The 20,874-nt window shown below is 46.6% G+C and overlaps 1 protein-coding gene across 5 annotated transcripts in view; it reads right to left on the bottom strand.

Moving 5' to 3' along the window:
- Positions 1-1,960: 1,960 nt before the first annotated feature.
- MRAS (muscle RAS oncogene homolog) overlaps positions 1,961-20,874 on the bottom strand; it is an 88,661-nt gene continuing 69,747 nt past the window's right edge. For 3 of the 5 annotated variants that reach the window (XM_050899996.1, XM_050899998.1, XM_050900001.1), the window contains 5 exons: positions 19,855-20,068; positions 10,497-10,650; positions 7,068-7,167; positions 5,666-5,745; positions 1,961-2,512 (listed from right to left, as the gene is read on the bottom strand). In XM_050899996.1, the coding sequence (XP_050755953.1) occupies positions 2,413-2,512; positions 5,666-5,745; positions 7,068-7,167; positions 10,497-10,650; positions 19,855-20,047 (627 nt within the window). In that variant the 5' untranslated portion in view covers positions 20,048-20,068 and the 3' untranslated portion in view covers positions 1,961-2,412. The remainder of the gene's footprint in view (positions 2,513-5,665; positions 5,746-7,067; positions 7,168-10,496; positions 10,651-19,854; positions 20,069-20,874) is intronic. The other 2 variants (XM_050899997.1, XM_050899999.1) reach the window with 1 other exon arrangement.

Here is a 20,874-nt window from a genome sequence, read left to right as displayed (position 1 = left end):
GTTTCAGCAGAAATCAGGTTATTTTTAAGTGGAAGGGCTCCAGGGGGTATTAACAGGGCTCCCTGAAAATACCATCATCTTCCTGTGTGGGGGATCCCATAGCATTAGTTGTGTATAATTAAAAAAAATTAAGCCAGTAGTCAGGCTAGACAGGGATTCTGGCAGGAAAGTGGTAACGGGGGTTACAGCAAATTGGATTAGTTGCAAATATCAGACACCTTCTGATTTACTAGAGGTTTTCAAGGCAGAACAAATGAGATGCCTACAGGGAGCTCTCATCCCCAGAAGACAGTGGCAAGTCTCAAGAGCCAGGATTTGACCCAGTTGGTTTTGGTCACCACAGTTCAGCCAACAAGGAAATGATAATAGTGGGAGAAATGCTGCAATGGTCTGGAGCCAGATGTCAGTTGACATAGGGTGTTGCAACTTTACTGAAGCGTATGGCCCACATCCAACGTAAGAGTCCATGAAAGATATTTCTTTCCAATATCCCCCTCCTTAATCCATCCCCAGCATGTCATCACACAAAAGGGGACGGAGGCAGTGGAGCCAGCATTACAGTAAGCGGCTTGCTGAGCCAGCCGCAGACATTTGCCATCTTCTGGCTGTGATGAAGACTGGACAAATTTGGAAAATGTTTTCATTAGCCTCACTCACCTGAAAAATAATCAGCAGCCAACTCCCATTTTAAAAGGTGGCCTGGCAAGGAGTCAAGAAATGAAATCTGGCAGCAAATGGATTGCAAAGACAAACATAAACAACTAAGTCTGTGATGATCCACCATCTTGAACAGATCTTCAATATCCAATACCAGGATTTTCTGTGCTCAGACACATAAATCTCAGGCATTCATACTCTGCCAATATTTTAAGTCATGCCCATAAAGCATATTTGAATAGGATTCAAGCTGATGAAAAGCAAGCTGTTACTTTTAAAGGGGTTTGGTGACCCTGTGAATGGAGCCGATGGCTTCAGTCCAGCAGATGACAATCCATTAAATTAAAGAAAAATCTGCCACTGCAATTCTTAGGGCCAGGAAAGGTGTGAAAGAAAATGTGGACCCTCCAGGATGTGCACAACCGTATTTCTGGTGCCACAGATGGTGGCTTGAATGGCTGCAGGTTTTTTGCCTTGCCTTTTCATAAGGCATAAAGATATTTAGTCTTCGCTGCTTTCAGGGAGACATTTTAGATATAATAAGCTTATGAAGAGACACATCCCACTTGAATCATTTTCAAAACACCTCTTCTTTTCAAGTCACCAACTCTCGGTGAAGGAGGGAGAAGAAGAAATGAAGAAACATTGAGCCAAAGCCCATAAACAGATTTTTTTTGTATGCACGAGATGAGCCTGGGAAAAGCAAAACAATTCATCTACCCAAGAGTGGCTTTGCAGGGAAAGGTTAAGGAATAATAAAGAGAGATTTAGATCCCACCACTTTACACACATTTACGAGAGAGAAATTCAACACCCAGATAACAAATTCAGTTCAGGTTTTACTTCCTCTCTCCCTTCCCCCCCCTAAAGATGACATACCCTTCCATTTGTGAATTACTTTAATTTAAATACTTCCAGGTTAACAAAACGTCTTAACTTTGACATGCCCCAAATTACAAAACAGAAACAAAACCTCTTGACAAAGGGTAAGAAAAAAAAATATAATCCAAGCCCAAACCTCCTTTCCTAAGCTGGAGTTTATGGTCTGCGAGCTGGCTGCCCTCCAGAGTCTGACACAATGTCTGGAGCACCCAGAGCAGCTGGAATTCATTTTCTTCCTCCAAATCTATGCACTTTCATATGAAGTCGTGTTTTGGCACTGCCGCCCAAGAGAGAGTTCAGTGCAAAAAATCTAACCCCGGCCGTGTTTCTTTGCAACCCAACACTCGCTGAGCAAACAATGAAAAAGGAGAAGAGGACAAAAAAAAAAAAAAAAAAAAAAAAAAAAATTAGAGAAAGAAAAGCAAAGCCCTTTCCCTTCCCCCACACATACACAGACCACTGTACCAAACAGGGGGGCTATTCATGGCTGTTCAGAAATGGGTCACAAGGAGAAATGTTCGCAGATAAAACCAACACTTTTTTTTCTTTTTTTTTCTTCTTCCCTTTTTTTGGTTTTTTGTTTTTTTTTTTTTTTAAATAAACATCATGGAGGCCCCTGGAAGGCGCTGGGGATGTTTGAGAGTCGAGGTCCTGCTGATCCCTTCCGCCTCCCATTCGCGCGGCTCCCACGCCGGCCCCGACGCGCAGCCCCGCTCCGGGGGGGTCCGGACCCCGTCGAGCCGCCTCCTCCGAGCCCAAGCCGCCATGGGGAGCCCGAGGGGGCGGCGGGGCCGTGCTGCTGCTCCTCGCCTGGGTTGGCGGTGAGTCAAGGGGGGAGGAGGGAGGCGTCCAAGGCACTCCCAGGCGGTCCCGTCACAAAATCACGCACTGGAGTTTGTGGGAGCCCGTGGCTCTGTCCCCTCGCCATTTGGTCTTTTTCTTCTTCTTCTGGCTTTTCTCTGGGATCTGTTGCCTGTTTTGGGAGACACAGAGGAAAATAAGTGGGTGAGACACAAGGCTGGGGCGGACATCAGCATCCAGAGCCCTGGGCAGCCAGCAGAACGGCATCTTGATGTGCATATGTATATTTACATATGTATCTCCATATACCCTTCCACCACCACGGGCTTTTCATGCCACCCAGCTAACAAGACAGCCGCCTGCATTTTTAAGGAAGGAGGAAAGAAGCCATAAGAAAACATTAAGGCTAACGGCATGGATGTATGCCCTGCCAGGGCACCATGCCTCCGGTTGTCCTGGGTGAACTGCTGCCTCCTCCCCTGCCAGGGGGCTGCTCTAGGAAACAGGGATGCTCTAAGCAATGCAATGTCATCCATCACACTGCTGCTAACGCTCATTAGGGAAGAGGATGAAAGAGATACAGAGTGCACAGAGAAATAAACTCTCCTGGAAAGATTTGCTTTCAGCTGGCCTTGCCCTTAGCCAGCTGCACTGCTGTGGACTTGGTTATGGAGGGGGTCTAAAAAATAATAATGAAATAACAGTCTGCTGCCGATGGGGCTCTGGCCTCCCCCGGAATGTGTGAAGAGCACCAGAGCACGGAGAGTGAGCTGACCCCAGAAAGATGTCCCTGGCTGTCTGAAGTCACAGCCACTAAAAACACGCAGCTGAGAGCACTCCTGCACTGTGCCACGGCAGCCCCCATCAGTCAGGTGGGTTGTGAGCAACCTCTAAAATGTTATGTTGAGGGCTTCTCTCTTTTCATGAAGATGAGGCATTGCCCAAATGCCTGTTTGCAACCGTACCTGTTTGCAGCAGCCACTCAGCTAGCCCAGCAGTGCAAATTCAACAGAAGGCGGCTTTGTAGTTCAAACACCCAATAGGCAGCCCGTAGACTTAGATTTTATTGCAAGATAAACCATACAAACACTGGCAGCTTCCGTAGATTCAAACAGTGTCTAAATCACCAGCCTGAGAGTTTGAATAGTTCAAAACCAGCCTCTTTGCTATGTAATATGCCAGACACTAAACTGAGTGTTTAGACCAAGTTATCCAGACCAGGATGAGACATAGCTGCAGGACAAACCATTATGGCTTTAGTTGGTGGTGTTCTTACAGCCTCAGCTCCCAAATGCTTGCAACCACCTGAAAAACTCAGCTTTGACTAGTAAGATTTTTTTTCAGTGAGTATGAAGGCTGGAGGCATGAAAAACATAAAACTTTAAAGCTCAAAACTAGAAAGCTGAAATAAAAAAATACTTTAAAGTTAATTTGGATAAACGCTAAGTGGCCGCAAGCCGTTCACAGTGTTCTGGAACTGTTTTAGAGATCCCGAAAACCATGTCCTGTGCCCACTCAAGATTTCTGCTGTGACAGTCCTTGTGCATGCACTGCTGCAGAATAAAAGGGGTATCAGAAAATTTAAAAGATCTATGGGGTGGACTCAATCACCCCACTCCTTTCTGGATTACTTCCAGACAATAGTTTCTTGCATGAAGCTAAATAAACTGGGAATCAGCCAAGTGCAAGGAGCACAAACCGTGCCAACCCTGAACGAGCATCCTCACTCTGCAAGCTCACATGGGCTCTGAGAAGCCTCTACATTTGTAAAGCACTCCAAGAATGACACAGTTATTAGGGAGCTGTAAATTTACATTTTATTTGGAAAAGCTCACTTCAAAAAAGAAAAACAATACTTGGTGGGTGATGCCATCCTACGGCTGAGGACAGTTCGCAACATCCAAAGACGAAGCGAAGCTGCTTTGTGGCAAATGACCAGCTAGATCACACAGCATCTCTCTGCTCTCTGACTTAACCCGAGTTCCAGCTCTTATGAACATCTCTGGTGCCCTTGATGCCACGGAGGGTTTCACCTGGCTGGCAATGACTTTCACGGTGACTACTCAGGGAACTGAGGTGCATCACCTATTTTTGAGGTTACGGAGTGCATTTTCAGGGCTTGAATTTAGCGATGTCTCATTACAACGCTCCTTCCAGCCTGTCTGGAGTCGCGTTATGTAAAGTAAACAGAGCCTCACCACCTTATTTTGGCTATGTTTTTTTCCCCCCCCGAGTAGAATAGATGGTGGTAAGAACTCGCTGTAACACAAAAGTAGTATCTAGCCAGCTAACGCTGAGTTGCAGAACAATTGGGAAATAGCTTGGGACACTTCCAGCTCAGCTCTGTAGTTCTCCAAAGACTTTCTGCCCCTCTCTTTTGAGACATGTGGGAAGAGTGGGCAGTACCATCTGCTTTTGATGGAGGCTGACTCGAGGCTGCGCTAAGATATTCACAAGTACAGATATGCTGTGAATAAATGCCTCATGGTTTTATTGCCGAGCGAGGCACTTTGACTGCATGGTGGGGAGGAGCATGATTTCAGCTCAGCATCCTCCCAAAACATGAAAAACGAGGGCCCAGAAAAATCTGGCAGATTTTGGTGCCAGAAAAACAAATCTTCTCAGGGAGATTTGAGGTTATCATCAGCTGAGACGCCGAGATCTGTGTGCAGCTCTTTTCCTGCAGGGCAGCCGGGATTTTGGAAGGCAGTCCCTCCCCGCCGGCAGCCGGAGCAGGGGTTCGCCCGGAGAACAGGCCAAAGCGAGCAAAGGCAGCTCATGCCAAAACTGGGAACAAACCTCTCCCGTCTGAGGAGGAAACCTGTGGCTTAGCCATTAGGTCATGCTGTTTCTCATACAAAGCGGCTTAATTTTTTCCATTTAGTGAGCAGAAAATGTTAGAAGTCACCTACAACATTAGAATTTTGTAGAATTTTTTGCCAGTCCTTTTTAACCTCCGGCAACGTGAGACCCTGAGAGGACAGAGCTATGAAAACCCAAATTACTCGTCCAGAGCTTTTAACGCAGGCCTTTTAAAGCTGATTATTATAGTAGGCTTTGCACTGTTCACTGAATAATATATTTTCATCATGGCCACAGCTAGTTCTCAACCCGCCTAGCACTGATGTCCTGCAAGGGTAACTAAGTGCTAGTAACATCCCTATGCAGACACAGGACAAGAAAGTTTAATAAACCCCAGAAATCTCCCACCCCCAACCAAACCACCTGGCCCCTGCTCCCCAAAAGTTGGCTCCTGGCTCTCCAGGCCAGGGCTCCTGCAGGTCCTGTCCACGGGCAGTAAGCAAGGGAAGAGTTTGCAGCTTACCTTATTACCCTCACGAGATCATGGAAGGCCTTGTCAACGTTTAGAGGTGGGTCCTTGGCGCTAGTTTCTATATAGGGAATCTGGAGGAGAGAAGCGTTATCACGGAAGAGGTTAGTAACAGCCTACATGTTGGTAGCAAACCAGTTTCAAAATGAAAAACCCTAAAGGCTGGAGAAATCGGGCGCCTAAGAGATCACGGAAATACAGGTAAACAAAGTGTTGTCATGACACTGCTATCAACGCCTTCATGCTCACAGCAAGGTCAGTGAGCACTTACAAAAGGTCCGGAATAAGCACCAGGCAAACCAGCTGCTATCAGAGCTCCAGGTTTGGGGAAGAATAATCATAGACTTCATGTCGTCAGATGTTCTCTCCCCCTAAGCTGTGCTTGCAGACATGAAAATAGCCGAAGGTTGTTGAAAGACGAGCACTTGCCAAAAATTCTTGCTTGCCACATTTTATTAGGACTACTGCATGAATATTTCATGACTACAATTCCCCTTCAGTGTAAAATGATCTTCTCCTTCAAAGTCTGACAGCCAGATGGGGCCTCCTAGAGTGCTTGTCCAGCACGCTGGCAGATCTATAAAACTGCCTCCGATAAGGTATTTTCATACACGGCCTTTTCCAAAGTGTGCGCGTACAGATGGGTGCAACATGTTGTCTTGCAGTTTAGGTGTCCTGGCTCCTACAGAAACGAACTTCCTTGGGGAGGGGAGGGAGCGATCCTGCCCTGCCAAACTCCCATCGTGGCTTGTTTAGAAACACTGCACAGCTTGCCGTTTAGCCACAGCAAGCTGCCAAGAGGTCTCAGGCTTGTTTGCCTTTATCGTTCCGTTCAGCTCCTCCTACGGGAGTTGTCTCCCTCTGGGTATTCAGGACTGCTGGCGTTTAGTGGTGATTAGTGGAGTACACCTATCCAAGACCAACTTCTCAGGCCAAACTACGGCATGAATAACACGGAGCTAAGATGGTGGACCAGATTTATATAGGCTTAACAACCCTGTAATTTCATTATCTTTAACAAGCTCACTTCCTACGGACACCTGGGTATACTTCCTAATGCCTGACTCTGCCTTTTCACTCCAGGAGAGTGCACTTTCTTCCCTCATTTTGAACATTTCACATTTCTTACCACTTGCAAACACCTTGTACACACGGCTTCGTGATGGCCACAGCTTTGCTACAGCCTGATGCACAGCAGCTGTTCTAGTTTCAATGATGAACTGGCCTTACTGAAAGGAAACTGCATAGCTACTACTTTGTAGTAGTCAAAAATGTAATTGCAAATGTTCGATTGTAAGAGAAATGCTTTAATTCAGCTCCAAATGAGCAGAGAATTCAATTCTGAATGCCTGTAATGGGCCTTATAACAAGCAATTAAACAATCCCGCAGACTTACATTATGTTTTGTTGCCATTTCTCTTCCCTGTTCTCTTGTAATTTTCCGTAAATGCATTAGATCAACTTTGTTCGCCACCAAAATCATTGGAAAGGACTCTCTGGAAAAAATCAAAACCACCACCCAATTATTAGCAGACTACAATAAAAATTGCTGAGCATAAGTTTCACTTTCTGATGCTGACATCATCTAACATTTTCAGCTACAGACATATCACATATGTGTAAAGAAATATAAAGAAAGACCAAACGAACACACATCAGCCCCCAGACTGCGCTACACATACGTTCATATTGTAAAAATTTACTTCACAAGTTGCATGCATGCACACATTCATTCTTATTTGCAGGCATTTCAGGGACTTAGTGTCATTGTTTTTGCAATGCCTGATAATAGCTAAGCCTGAAGATCCAACTAGGTGAAGAAAGAACTACAGAATTAGTCAGGAAATTAACTGAGACACAGAGACAGGTCTTGAACAGGAGATTGGGACTCTTGTAACAGTTAAGGCATCTCAGGAACTGCACATCTTGGCAGCTGCTCATCATTGCAAGGTAACAAGGTATGGTGGAGGAACTGGTGTCAGTTCATGTCCTGGTCATGCACTGAGAGCAACCGTGGGGGAAGAAAAGACGGACTCTGGGAGCTGGTGCTTAGAGGGGCATCAAATAAGGGAGAAAATGACGGGGAGCAAAGATCCCCATCAGCTGTTACCCCAAGACAAACTGAAAGACTGGCAGTGGTAGCTGGAAGGAGGCTGGAGGGAACCAAAGAGTCTTGCTAAGCTTCCAGATGCTATTACCTACCATCTCCTGCTTCTAATCCCAGAGCAAAAACCTGATGAACAACCATCCTTTTGTACCAAAATCATCCACCTCTGTAATAATACTCAGTATTTCTCTAACTTTACCAGGCACGTAAGTGACTGTCTTCAGCCACCACCTGAGAAGAGACCCATCTCTCCACAGCATGTCCAGTGGAGGGCTCTCCTGATGAGGTGTGTGGGTCAGGCTCTCCCCCGGTAGAAATCCCCGTAGCTCCGGTGATTAAACAGAAGCAAGGCAGCTCGTGCCACGGGAGGTCCTGGTAGTGCAGCTGCTGCCCACCCCACCCCACCTCCCATACGGGACCCTCTCCTCCAGCCGCGTGACACAGAGAGCAAAGTCATGCTGCTTTACCCACTGCTAGGAGGGAGGAGGTCCCTTCTGATAATTGACAGTTATTGCAGTATTATTTTCTTATATTTAACTTTAAACCCTCCTAAAATGATTCCAGTGTTCTCTGCTGTAACAGAGCTGTTTTTATTGGGGTAAGGAGCAGCTGGCTGTACTCATTTCTGCATAAAACACTTCCCTGAATAACTCTGGATTTTCAAATAGCGTTTCTGTGTCATTTTTCATCGAGACGATAAGGGCTCCATCTTCTCTCTGGCACGTTGCCCCATTGCTCTGGCTGGAAAAATACCGTACTGCACTCTGCATTTTAAATGAGTCTTACAGTTATTCATTCTGATAATGTGGCTTTGATTTAATTTTAATACCTGAGCATTGATATATCTTGACTCTGATCATTCTGGAACAAAACACTTGCTTGTCTGGATTATTTGGTTCCTTTTTGGCTTGCAGCACATTGATAAGAAAGGGATTACATCTGGACGGTATCTCATTTACCTTGTTTACATCAGGCATAAAACTCTGTGGGGACTTTGTTCCCTGTTGTAAGCCGTACGATTGCTAGTTGGACAAAGCTACTATATTTGGAAGTTTTACTGTAATGAAGGTTATGGAAAGAAACGGGAGAAAGGCTTTGAACAGCTCTGCTAACGTGGCAGCCTGCAATTCCTTTGGATTTTAAGTTGCCAAAATTGACTGCTAGCTTGAAAACCAGGGCGATGCTCTGCTCCCAGCTACCTGTGGGTCTGGCAGGATGGTTTCTTTACTCACGCTGCTACTACTGCTGTGATTTTCTGACCGAGCTCAGGTTTTGGATGAAGCGTTAAGCTCCTCACGCTCTGCGCTTCGGTGGCGTTGAGCAGGGAAACAAAAACAACCTCACCAGCCTGTTTCACTTCCTGCTTCTCACACGCCGGCCGCGGTGTTTGCACGGCGTACGGAGGGGTAAAAGTTTCAGTCCAGAGCAAAACAATGAATACTGCATCTTATTTTCACAAAGTTAAATTAGATAAAACTGACATCGGTTTGGGGCAGGTTACAGGAAACGCTGTCCCATCTTCTTCAGCTTTCAGAAACAGATCTAATTTGCCCCAAGCTGAGCTGGCAGAGAAGAAAAGACTGTCATGATCTGGGAGGCAGACTGAGTGACTGACTTTTTTCTTCATTTAGATGAAATCAAACGGTGGTTTTTCCTTTACTTTTCACCCTTGTGTGCTCCACTTTGGATGCTTTACTGGAAGAGCTGTCAGCTGTGAACCTCACATGATACGAGTCCGCCCTTCCTGTGGGGAAGTTATTCAGAGCTGCGAAAGGAAGCCAGCAACGAGGCCTGAACCCTCTGGTGGCTTTTCTTGATGACTTCCATAATTAAAAGCCATTATGAATGGAAACACTAAGTGTTTCAAAGCTGCAGACATATAAGGGCTTAATTCACACCCCACCCAGTGAGGATGGATTCATCGCCTCTTGAACCGGGCTGGGAAGAGGGAGTTATCTCAGAGATAAATTGGCAGATTCCCTTCGCTCTGTCAGGACACATTTGCTTACCGTGATTAAACTCTCAGTGCTACCTTCTCCCATGCATGCACAAGGAGGGGAGCGGGCAACCTCTCTTGCTTTCTCCCCAGTCACGCAGAGATGTTTTATTCATTGCAAATCGTTGCTGCAGAGCACGATGCATTAACTGCATTACACCCCTTGTAAGAGATACAGTTCCTTCCAACGTGAGGCGTTTTCCCCTTCAAGACACTTGTTCACAGACCCAAATCATGCAGGACCTTCTATGGTTTGTTTGGCACAAATTGAAGCCAGGGAAAGGAAGATGCTGCCAGGACACACAAAACGATTAGGGCTGAATGCTTGCTGACTCCCTGCTGGTGTTCCCAAAGTGCCTGCACTGTGCACAGAGCATCCTTCCTCCCTCTTCAGAGCCAAACTGGTTACCTTCAAAGGTGTCTGATCTGCCTTTCTCACACTGCTCTGCCACATTGTTCTGGCAGGAGTTTCTCCCTTCCAGACCCATTTTCACTCCATCATAACACTACTGAACTTTTCCACGTTGAAAGCACTACATGCTTATCAGAAGACGTAAAACGCTTCTTATTCCTCACATGTAGGTCCACAAACCCACACACAAGGATTTGCCCCGGGATACCCAGGAGGTGAAAGGCAGGGCGAGACGTGCAACTGCCCCCACGGCACAGTCTCCAGAGCGGCGGGAGCAGGATCAGAAAGCGCCTGGCTCCACGGCACCCACCTGTCCTTGACTCTGAGGATCAGCTGGTGGAACCGGTCCACGTGCTCGAAGCTAGCCTTGTCCGTCACTGAGTAGACTATAAGAAAACCATCTCCGGTCCTCATGTACTGCTCCCGCATTGCGCTGAATTCCTCTTGGCCTGCAGTATCCAGAACTAGGACAGAAGAGACGAAGGGTTTTAGTTACTGTGAGGACCTGCGGCTGCTGTCACCGCTATGTGCCCTACACTGCCTTTTTGCCTCCGCTGAGCTTGGTCCTCTCAAAGGCTGCAAGATTTGACGAAAGCAAGTTGGATGGACAAGGTGGTTTCTTGTTACAAACCAAAAAACGCTCCCAGGCCCCACTCGTCACCATGTGCCTATGCTGGGAGCAGATGGAGGGGAAGTAGACTACGTGGATTTTACTTTCCTTTTCCAGTACCAAATACTGATCGCTGAACTTGGGGAGTTCCTCCTCTGGCAAGATACAGCTCAAAGTATTTCACAGTCCTCCATCTTTCCCTCTCCCAGCTCTCTCTGTTCCCCGCATGGAAAAACCCAAGACTGCAAGTAAGTAAATGCCATTTTAAATGTCAGGGACAATCTACAAACTGCATGGTGAAACAGAGCTGGGAGACAACCCAGAGTAACAGCTACAAGCATTTTCCTTTTCTCAACACCTGGATATTATTTCTACACAATTATGTGCTTTCAGAGCAAGACGGTACAGCCTTGAGGAACTCCCCTTAAATATTTAGTCCCAAGTGGCATGCTGATATTGAGAAGCTAATTAGAACAGGTGGAAAAGCTTTAAGTGACTTGCATATCCTATATAGCTATCATGTTTCTGTGCATTGACAATGCCTAAATCTATGCTCAAATCCCCTAAAACGCCCCAGTTGTGGCAGCAACCCAGATGCTGTTCCCCACTAGATTAACCTCCTCTCTCATGTGACCGTAACTCACTGGTTCTCCATCACTCTGCCTCGCAGGGGCTCCCATCAGCTATATCATGGACCACATGCGGAGCAAGCTACACCAGCCTTCTGGGTAAACATCACATACTGATGCACACATCAATGCCAATTCTTGGGCGCCAGCTTTGTGCACTGCCAGGAGCTTGACTGGCAGGACCAGGGTACAAGAGGAGTTCATCAGTTTAGGCTATGCCAGTACAAACGCGGTGCGAGCTCAAAGTGCATCAGCTGCTCAGAAGTAATAGTCCTAATGCATCGTTGTATCCTAGAGGCAAACGCGGGACCTTCATGACAACTGGGTATGTTTTCACATCCCAGTCAACTGGGCTGGGTGGGAAAACTGTTTCCGCCTCCGCTGTACAGCCACAGCATAAGCATCTGCTGCCCACAAGTGATGGGGAAAGCCCAGGGCACCGGTGGATGGAGACTGTGGCAGGAGCATACTGCTGACAGAGCAGCAGGGCTTGATACGGGTTTTTCTAGTCTGAGCAGGCCCACAGTCCTAGCAAGATGTTCCCTGTAGGGCTACGTACTCGGCTGCCCCAATTTCCAGATGGGGCCAGGATAAAGCCCGCTTTGCTGCTGGTGTTACTTGCTGAATCAGCACGGGTGGCCACAGGCGGACATACTGCATGTCACAGCGCACCCCACAAGCCAGCCCACACGCCTTCACTATATGTCTGGAGGAAAGGCAGCTACGCTGGAGGACCTGGAGACCTTACTTGGTGATGGCAGGCCCTTTAAAGCCTTCAGCCTCATTTGTTTGCCTGCCTTAACTGGTCTTGAATGTCTGTTTCCATGAGCCCTTAAGGTGAAAAGAGCTTCTAGGCTCTTGCAGAGACCTTGAGATTTAGGCTTGTTTGCCAAGTAGCTGGAGCTTGCTGGAAAGTCACGGGTGTCTCTTCATAGCCTTTTATCCTGCTTCTCCCCTCTAAATCTAGGAAACAAGGGGCTCAGCTCAAAGGCATCCAGGCTATTCTTAAGGATCGTACAAAAAAAGAAAAAAAAGAAAAAAAAATAGAAAAACAACCCAAAGACACTGCATGTGCTGGTAAATTTCTATGCCCTGGGCAAAATTGCTACCATGGAATAAGGCCAGGACCGCGTGGCTAGGACGAAGAGGAAATTAATTCTTCCTACCCACCCAACCTGTAAGGAGAGGCTGGGCTGCCCTCATCTGACTCCTGCACCAGCTGGACGCGATGTCAGGGCAGGGCTGAGAGCTAACAACCAACACACACACAAACACACACTCCCTTCCCCTCTCCAACACACATACCCGACTTGTGGTGGAGTGGGACAGCTTCTCGCAGAGGGCCGGGCTCTCCTGCCCTCCCTCCCCCCGAGACAGGGCCGGTGCCCGAGCACAAGCCGTGGGCAGGAAGGTGGAGATGGATGTGCCATATCCTGCATGGTAATTTGCTTAGGGACTTCCCCTTGCTTTGGCATATTTGCAAATCTTGCATGAAACACATGAGGAGCATCCAGCTCTGCTCTTGTACCCATCAACCCATCCCCAGCTGCTGCCCCCCCAAAGCTTTGCATCCCCTGCGAGAGGGCAGGGGATGAGCCCGGGGCGGGGGGGCTGTGAGCATACCCAAGGGACAGCAAGGGGCTGTGCTCCTGCCACTCCTACCTCGCCTGGATCTTGGCCATGGCATCACACGAAACACAGGCAGAGCTGCTGTGTCAGCAGCTGCTATTTAAAGGGAATTCACTTGCAGCATTCGTAGAAAGGCGAGCAAGTCCAGGCAGAATTGAAAATGGCACTTTGAAAATGCAAGTAAAAGACATGCAGCAGTGAAGGTTAAGGTTAATCTCAGATGGGTTATTCATGCAAAGTTAAGCATCATGTGGATGGCCAGAGAAAGTCCTTGTTTTAACTTTAAATGTGCTCTTCGTAAAGACAATCCCCCCATCCTAACACTTCTGTGCTACATGAATTGTAAACAGTCAGAGAGGAGAGTGCGAGCTAGATCCTTTGTTGGCAGGATGGGACCACATCCTGGAAAGCATCAGCACCGAAAAAGGGCCAGATGCAAGCAGCTTTGGTTCTGGTGTAATCTTGTGGCATAGAAGCTTTAAGAAGACTTACCTACAGAAATGGGAAAGTAGCAAGGAGAAACCTTTGGAAGGTGAAACTGGGAAGGTGATTTGACTGGCTTCCCAAAGGGGTGAGGAGATTTAGGACGTTAGCCAGCATTCACCTTCTTTTAAAATTCCCGTTTCTGCAGATGGGATGCCAGAAGACATAGAAATAATCATGAGCAGAGAAGAACTGTGAGCTGTCTTCCCCTGGTACACTTTAAAACAGCAGTTGCCTCTTACTGGCAGTTGCCCCGCTGGCAGTGCATAAAAGCCAATGTGGAAACAAGGCTGGACCAAAGCACAGCAGGTTTCCCCTACCTCATTCTTCCAAGAACTGAAATCAGATTCATAGGCTGTGCAGCGCATGATCAGGGACTCCCAACAGCAAACTTGGTGAAGTTCCCACAAACTTGACCAAAGAAGCAGCAAGGAAGAGCACTAACAAAAGCGTTTGGGTAAAGATCGAGGAGAGAGAAGCCAAGGACTATGTCTGACGTAGGAACAGACATCCAAAGAAGGCAAAGCCATTTTACAGAGCCATCACGCAATCAGCTGGAGACTAAACTAAGAGCAATCAGGCTGTGAGAGCCCAGCAGGAAGGTCTCCTGCTTTGCAGGCAAGAGGTTGCTGAGTGCAGAGCTGGCCTTTTCTGCTTTCCAGTGGATGTGACCCCAACCGTTGTGATGAACTCCTTGCTAATTGAATCCTGCCCCCTTAGAGCTCTACACACCATTTTCCTGTGAATCCTGATGGGTTAGGCAAGAGTGTGGCTGCTTAGAGGGCACTTCTGAGAAGACACAGGAGCCCAGGAATACAGAGGAATTTGTGGCCCAAAACAGAAGCACTTGGTGCTTCCAGGTATTTTATGTGGCAATGTCTCTGCAACCGACAGTGCTCTGAGTGCCCATCCAGAGACACAGGCATGTAAATCTAAGCCAAGGGCAGAGACATACTATGAAATCTAAGTCACAGCTTTGCTTTTTCTAGAGCCTAGGTGGGATTCAGTTCAGATTCAAACGCAGCCTTCCCAGCCTTCAGGGAGCTCAGATCTGGTTGTGCAGGTGAGTTCCTCTTCTCTTTTCATACCTAGGCAAAATTCCCTCCTACGTCCTACAACAGGACGCAGTTGTTTGTGCCTACCGCAGTCTCATGCTCGGAAAGGCAAGCACAATGTGTACGACTTGATTTTTGCAAGCAGTCTCCAGTGAAATCCCTTTGGCTACATAAGTCCAGCACATGTGCAAGCCTTTAAGGGGCTGGATGGGTCAGCAGGCAGACAGGAACCACAGCACCGGGGAGAGGAGCAGCGCAAAGGAGTCTGACTCCAGGCGTTTTCTGCTTCTTCGACTTCTTAATATGAAATACAGGAAAAGGCCCTGGAGCAAAGAGCAGAACTGGGAATGTGGCACTGTCAGGGGACCACAGGTGACAGAGCTGGACTCCTCACGGCACTTCTCTCTCCAATTCTTGCTTTCCTCTTGGCATGGCAGCTCTGCTTCAGAAGGTGGGGCCAGAGGGAAACTCCATCCCCAGCTGCCCTGCAGCTTGGTAGCTAAGCTCAAGGGAAAACTTAACTTGAATTGACAAGTCAAACTAAAGTGTCTCAGGCTGAAGAAAGCCATCCCCACAGTCTTCGTCTTCCTTCCATCAGCAGCACCATGGGAGAGGGCACACCCCATCAGCCATTGACTTCAGCTGAGGAATTAGTATTCTGGGTGCTGAGCAGATGGAGTGCAGGAGCCACGGCTTATATTCTGTATTCCCACACCCCAAGTCACCCTGAAGAGGTATGAGGTGCCCATGCTGTGCGCAAGGCGAGGTAGATGCTTCACTCGGTCACTCTGATGCTTCTGCTCCTTCTCAGATACAGCCACACTGCCCCCGGCATGAGAACTTTCCTCAGGGAAAAACACGTGACGGGGAAACACTGGGGCTTTTATGAGCCCTTCTTCTGTGCCTTAACTAAATACACAGATGTTATAACATGGAAAACCCGAGTACTTGAATTCTTGCCCTTTCTTTAAGGAAAAAGAAAAGAGGGGCCTTCAGAAGAAAGGCTTCCACATCAATAAACAGAATAAAGATGCAAGCCCTTAAAGGAGCTCTTTCTCTAACAAAGGGCAAGTATTCAAAGCCTTGTGTTTTCCATGTTGCAACATCAAAATTTTCCTGGCAGGAAAAAAATCGCCACAACCCAAGACAAAAACCCCTCTTTCAAGGTTGCAAAATCCCAGCAATTAAGGGAGGGAAAATACTGCACACACAAATAAAAGAAAGAAAGTACAAACTTAATTTGAATTTTAATTCTTTCAATGATGCTACCCAAAGTTTAAATAAAAAAAAGAAAGCGAGCCGCAAACCAACCCTTCTGCCTGCAAGTCTGAAGTGACCTTTGATCTCCCTCTGGCCTCCTGGCTGAATTGTTCCCAAGCTTCCTGAGAAGAGGAGAAAAGCAGAAAAGCAGACAGCCTGTCCTTGGACGACTAGCAGCAAAACCCCTCGGCAAAAAGGGACGCATGGGAGACACGGGTGGAAAGGTCAGAGAGGGAGCCTGGGGGAAGGAACGGTGCTTGGTGTTACTCCACGGGGATGCACACCAGGGCTGTGCAGGTCTAGCCCAATGCAAGGGCACCTAGTGATTGAGAGGGGGACTTGGGAAGAAGAGAAATAAAATGGAAAACTGAAGCTCAGGAGTGGGAAGACAACTTCTAGGCAGTGAGAGTTTCATTTAAATCATACCAGGGGAAGGAAAGGGAAGAGGAGGGAGACCACAGCCTCCTTTCACCCAACACACAGGCACAATTTCTTGCTTTGCTGGTACCAACTGGCACAGCCCTACTGACAGCTAGGAGCCCAATTCATCAGTGTGCCCAAGCCATGTGCTTGTGGCCATCTCCTCCTCTCCTCTTCCTCGTCACCTTTTTATCTCTGTGTGGTTATAAGGAATTCTGAACCATTGGGGATTTTTTGCCATATTAAGGTATACCACTTTTGGCTTCACGCCCAGATTAATAATTCCAGACTGGCATTTTGCAGCTACACCAAAAGAAATCCTCTGCTAATTGCTAAGTTAGCCTGCACACAGAAAGGAGTGTACAAAATTAATGATAGCAACTCAATTGGAGCAACAGCTAATCAAAGCAGATTAACTCTGGCCCCCACTTAATTCTGACCTGATGTGTCTATACGGCACCTGCGTGTGAATGCATTTAACCAAGCACATCACCGTGCTGATTTCAGCATGAATAGCAGGGAATAAATGAAGATAACGTATGCAGAGAAAATTGGAGGCTGATCTTAAAGCCTCGATGGGGTGGCAGCAACTGAAAAAAAGGGCTAGCCACAAATTGCCTGTGCATCCCTTATTCAGGTTAAGTGCCCTGCTCCACTCTAAAACACTTGTCCTCCAAACACTGCATTGATGGTCTTATAAAGCTGACGTAAGGCCAACAATAAAGTATTTTTGTGTAGTGTTGGACTTGAACACACCAAGCACAGGTCCCACAATCTTCTGGGAGGCAGGGAACTATCACAGACTCTTCTTTGGTGAGAAAACAGACACAGAGACATGCCCAAGCCAGACAGCAAATATGTAAAAGAAGAGTTTGAATGTAGGTTTGGCTCCAAGGTCTAGAATCTGAAATAAAAGTCTATTCCATTTAAGTCTACTTTCAGTGAGGGATTTCAGCAAAGGAAAAAAATGCAAGTCAAACATTTCATCATGCTGCCAGTTAGTGCTATTGAATAAAAGTGGGTGGAGGTCTTCATGGAGGGAAGCCAAATGCTTTATGCAAGCTGGCTAGCACAAGGGATTTTTTACAACATAATGCTGGTGCAGATACCAAATGCTAGAGACACTTTGTACAGAACTGCTCAGGCGACAGTCTGGAAGAGGGTGGGCTGTGTTTTTTTTTTTTTTTTTATTAAGTTGTTGCATGCCAACATCTTTGGCTTTTTTTTTATTAACTATTTCTGCAAACTTAGAAACTTATGGAGCCCCTCATGCTATATCCTCACTTGGTAGTCTCATCTTCTAAAACTAGTTCCTATTTTGGGGGTGGTCAGCTTCTTCTTCCCACCAAGCACTGCCCGAAACATCAGCTTGTAAAGGATTTGGTCATAAAGGACAACCGGAAAGTCTAGAATTTATCATGATGCATCTTTACCCTTCCTATCATCTTCGTCCCTAATTTTATACCATAAGTGATTCATGCAACCACGTGTAACCACAACAAGAGCAGCTGTCCAAGTATATGGTGACCTCCGAGAATGGCCTAGATCCAAAGCCTATGACAGAAAGATGTGGCAGAAGACACATGTGATAGTCAGTCTTCATGCCCTGTTTCTACTGGGCAGGTGGTAAAGGCTCACATGCTTTTCCAAGCAAGAATATTGCCTTTCTTCCAAACTTCTGATTGTTCAAAATCTCAAGCGGTAGGAAAGAGAAGGAGAAGCTGCAGTTTCACTTCTGCGGCTGCAAGGCATCTGCGGGCACATGAACTCTGAAAGTCAGGGATTCCCAACATGCCATTCAAGGCCACAGCTGAATTCAGTTCAGCCCAAGTACAGCCACTAAACCCCGTCTGAGTGAGCAAAAGAAAGGCTTTTTCATTAAAACAAAGGGTTAAGTTTCTGCTTAACAGAAAACAACTTCTTTCCCCACTCCCACCCAGGTCAGGGTTGTTTTTTGGGTTTTTTTGACTAAACAAAAATTCCAAATATTCAGTGAAAGTTGCCTTCTCTACTTTCAAATAATTCACAAAACCCAGGCTGTTTCAGCCAACATCAATGTGTACAGCAGCTGGTACTGTTATATCAGAACACAGGGCATTACCAGCGAAGATAAAGGTTGCTCGTTTTAGAGGGCTGGATTCTGGACTAAAAAGAAAGAATGGATTTCATTTACAGCAGGACTGGATTTTTCTTTTATACAACACTAGCATTTTAAAAATAAAGGTGTACAGGTACATTATGTGATGGTTAATTGAGAGCAGGTACTTCTGATGCAGATGACAACAAGAGACACATTTGGGCACCAATTTCACAAATATTCCCTCATATCAGCTATCAACTACTAACATATTTAAATGAACAAATGTCGGCAAGATTAAGTTGTTTGGTTTTTTTTACAATACTGAGTAAAGGCTGTTCTTTAAGGACCTTGGGGCCATCTGTACTCACTAAATTGTATCTGATAAATCCTTAAGAGTGCAACTAAGATCTCAAGTTTCCAGACCAAGCTTATGGTCTTCACAGCAAATCCCACCAGCCTCCACGTTCCACCACTCATGCCAATCCCCCAGTTTTCTGTCCGCACACACCAATGATACATACACAAAGACACCAAAGATGTTGAGCGCCTTCAAGACAAGAGGGTGGAGGTAGGAACTCGATTTAAGTGAGGTTAAATTTAGTTCAGTTGTGTTAGTGTCCACATACACGCACTTGGGTAATTAAGGCACAAAATATTTGCTTGCTTTTATGTACTACCTAATTATTGTATAAAGCCAAACAAAACTTATAACATTTAACAGCAAGATTCCCCTTATGGCTGTGGTCAGTCTGGCTCTTGCAGCACAAACTGCTTGCAGCTTTAGGTAATATAGGGCTTTTTCCTCACCTGCGGAATCAAGATTTTTTGGGTTTGTTTTTTTTGGGTTGACTGGTTTGGGATTGTTTGTTTGTTCTGTGGTTTGGTTTTCTGTTTGTTTTTTTTTTTTTTTTTTTTTTTTTTAAAAAGCAGTTTTTCTTCAAAGAACTGAAAGATCTTGGTTACAGCAGCTCTCCGGGCTGGTACCCTACCCATATTTAAATGAAACAGGTAACTAGATATGAAAACATCACGCCTGAATTATGGGAATTAAGAGGTGTTACAATTCTTCACTGTCAGTGGATGACAGTTTTGATTAAATGTTCTTTCTGGTTACAACCCTCATTCAGTTACCCACTCACTGTTATTTCCCAGGGGATGAGCCTAACCGCAATAAAGTATCATTAGCAATAGCCAGCTCACAGTGCTATAATTCACCCTTCGTAGAACCCCAAATGTCTATGATGGTCTATAGGTTTTTACACTCCTGCAAGAAACATTTCTGTGCAGAACTGGAACCAACGCAACTGGAAGCAGAAGCTTTGCTGGAGATCAGCTGCAGACCACGCGCCGCAGCTCACAGGCCAGTTTGCACTCAAATTCCTGGCAGCCCACAGCAGAGTAGGAGGGACACAAGGGCACAACACGCTGTGGGAGGCACTGAGGTCTATTTGCACTTATGCTCAGCTAGAAGGGAAAGGGGACCACAAGAGTAGCTTTCTTACCATCAAGAATTGCCCATTGCCCGTCTATTTCCGTGTGCTTCAGGTAGGAGTCTTCAATAGTTGGGTCATAGTCCGGCACAAAAATCTTCTGGAAAAACTGAATGGTGAGCGCGCTCTTCCCCACGCCACCATCTCCAACCACCACCAGCTTGTACGTGGGGAGGTTTTCGCTGGGAACAGCACTTGTAGCCATGCTTTCAGTGTGCTAAACCTGCTGGAGAAAGAGATCATCTCCGATCACTGGTTAGCAACGAAAAGAGGGCAACATGCACAAGGCAGCTTTTACCTGCTGCCTAAGAAGTGAGGATGAAGGCAGTACTGACATCCAAAGTCCTTTTGGACAGGAATGGCAGCACCTACCCTCCCCAACAGCTCTACCGCAACTCAGACCCATCACTTAGAAGTGCAGACAACCCCACCGCTGTGGCTTGTTTACTCCTGCCTCGTCTACAAAGATCACTAATTGCCACCAAATGCGTGTACAAAACTTTCATCATCTGAATACCTTTCCCATAGGGGCTGGGCCCATATGGCCATGCCAAAAATCACCCTGGCTCAGCGCAGCTGTCAAGCTCCAGATTATTTCCAGTTGCCAGTGACCAAATCCCATTGATAAGCCAGAGCCGTGCTATTCTTCACTGCTTAACCCGAGGTACAGCAAATATTAAATGGTGCATTACATCCTGGGGCCAGATCTGCAGGCAGAACTGGCGGTGATGGATGAAACCGGAGTTAAAGGTCCAATCCCGGCTCTGCTGGCAGACAAAAATGCACTTAGCTGCTTTCTTCTCCCTCATTTTCAAGTTTGAGAAATAAAAACAAGAAGGCAGCAGGCCAGGAACAACAGGTGTTCTTTGTTTTGCCTTTTTAAAAAAAAAAAAAACAAAACCCAACCCTGCCGTGGCAGGAAGGCTGGTTTCTGTGGCTGTGACACAGCCTGGAGAGCAGCTTCCCCTGCAGCGCGGTCACACCGCTCCCCTCATCTCGGGTGAGCCGCGGAGGAACTGACTCTTAAAAGAA

This window comes from Gymnogyps californianus, chromosome 7 (genome assembly GCF_018139145.2).
Source record: "Gymnogyps californianus isolate 813 chromosome 7, ASM1813914v2, whole genome shotgun sequence".
NCBI classification, from domain to species: domain Eukaryota; kingdom Metazoa; phylum Chordata; class Aves; order Accipitriformes; family Cathartidae; genus Gymnogyps; species Gymnogyps californianus.
Note: the sequence above shows the minus strand (reverse complement) of the source record. Positions and strands in the feature narration are given on the sequence as shown.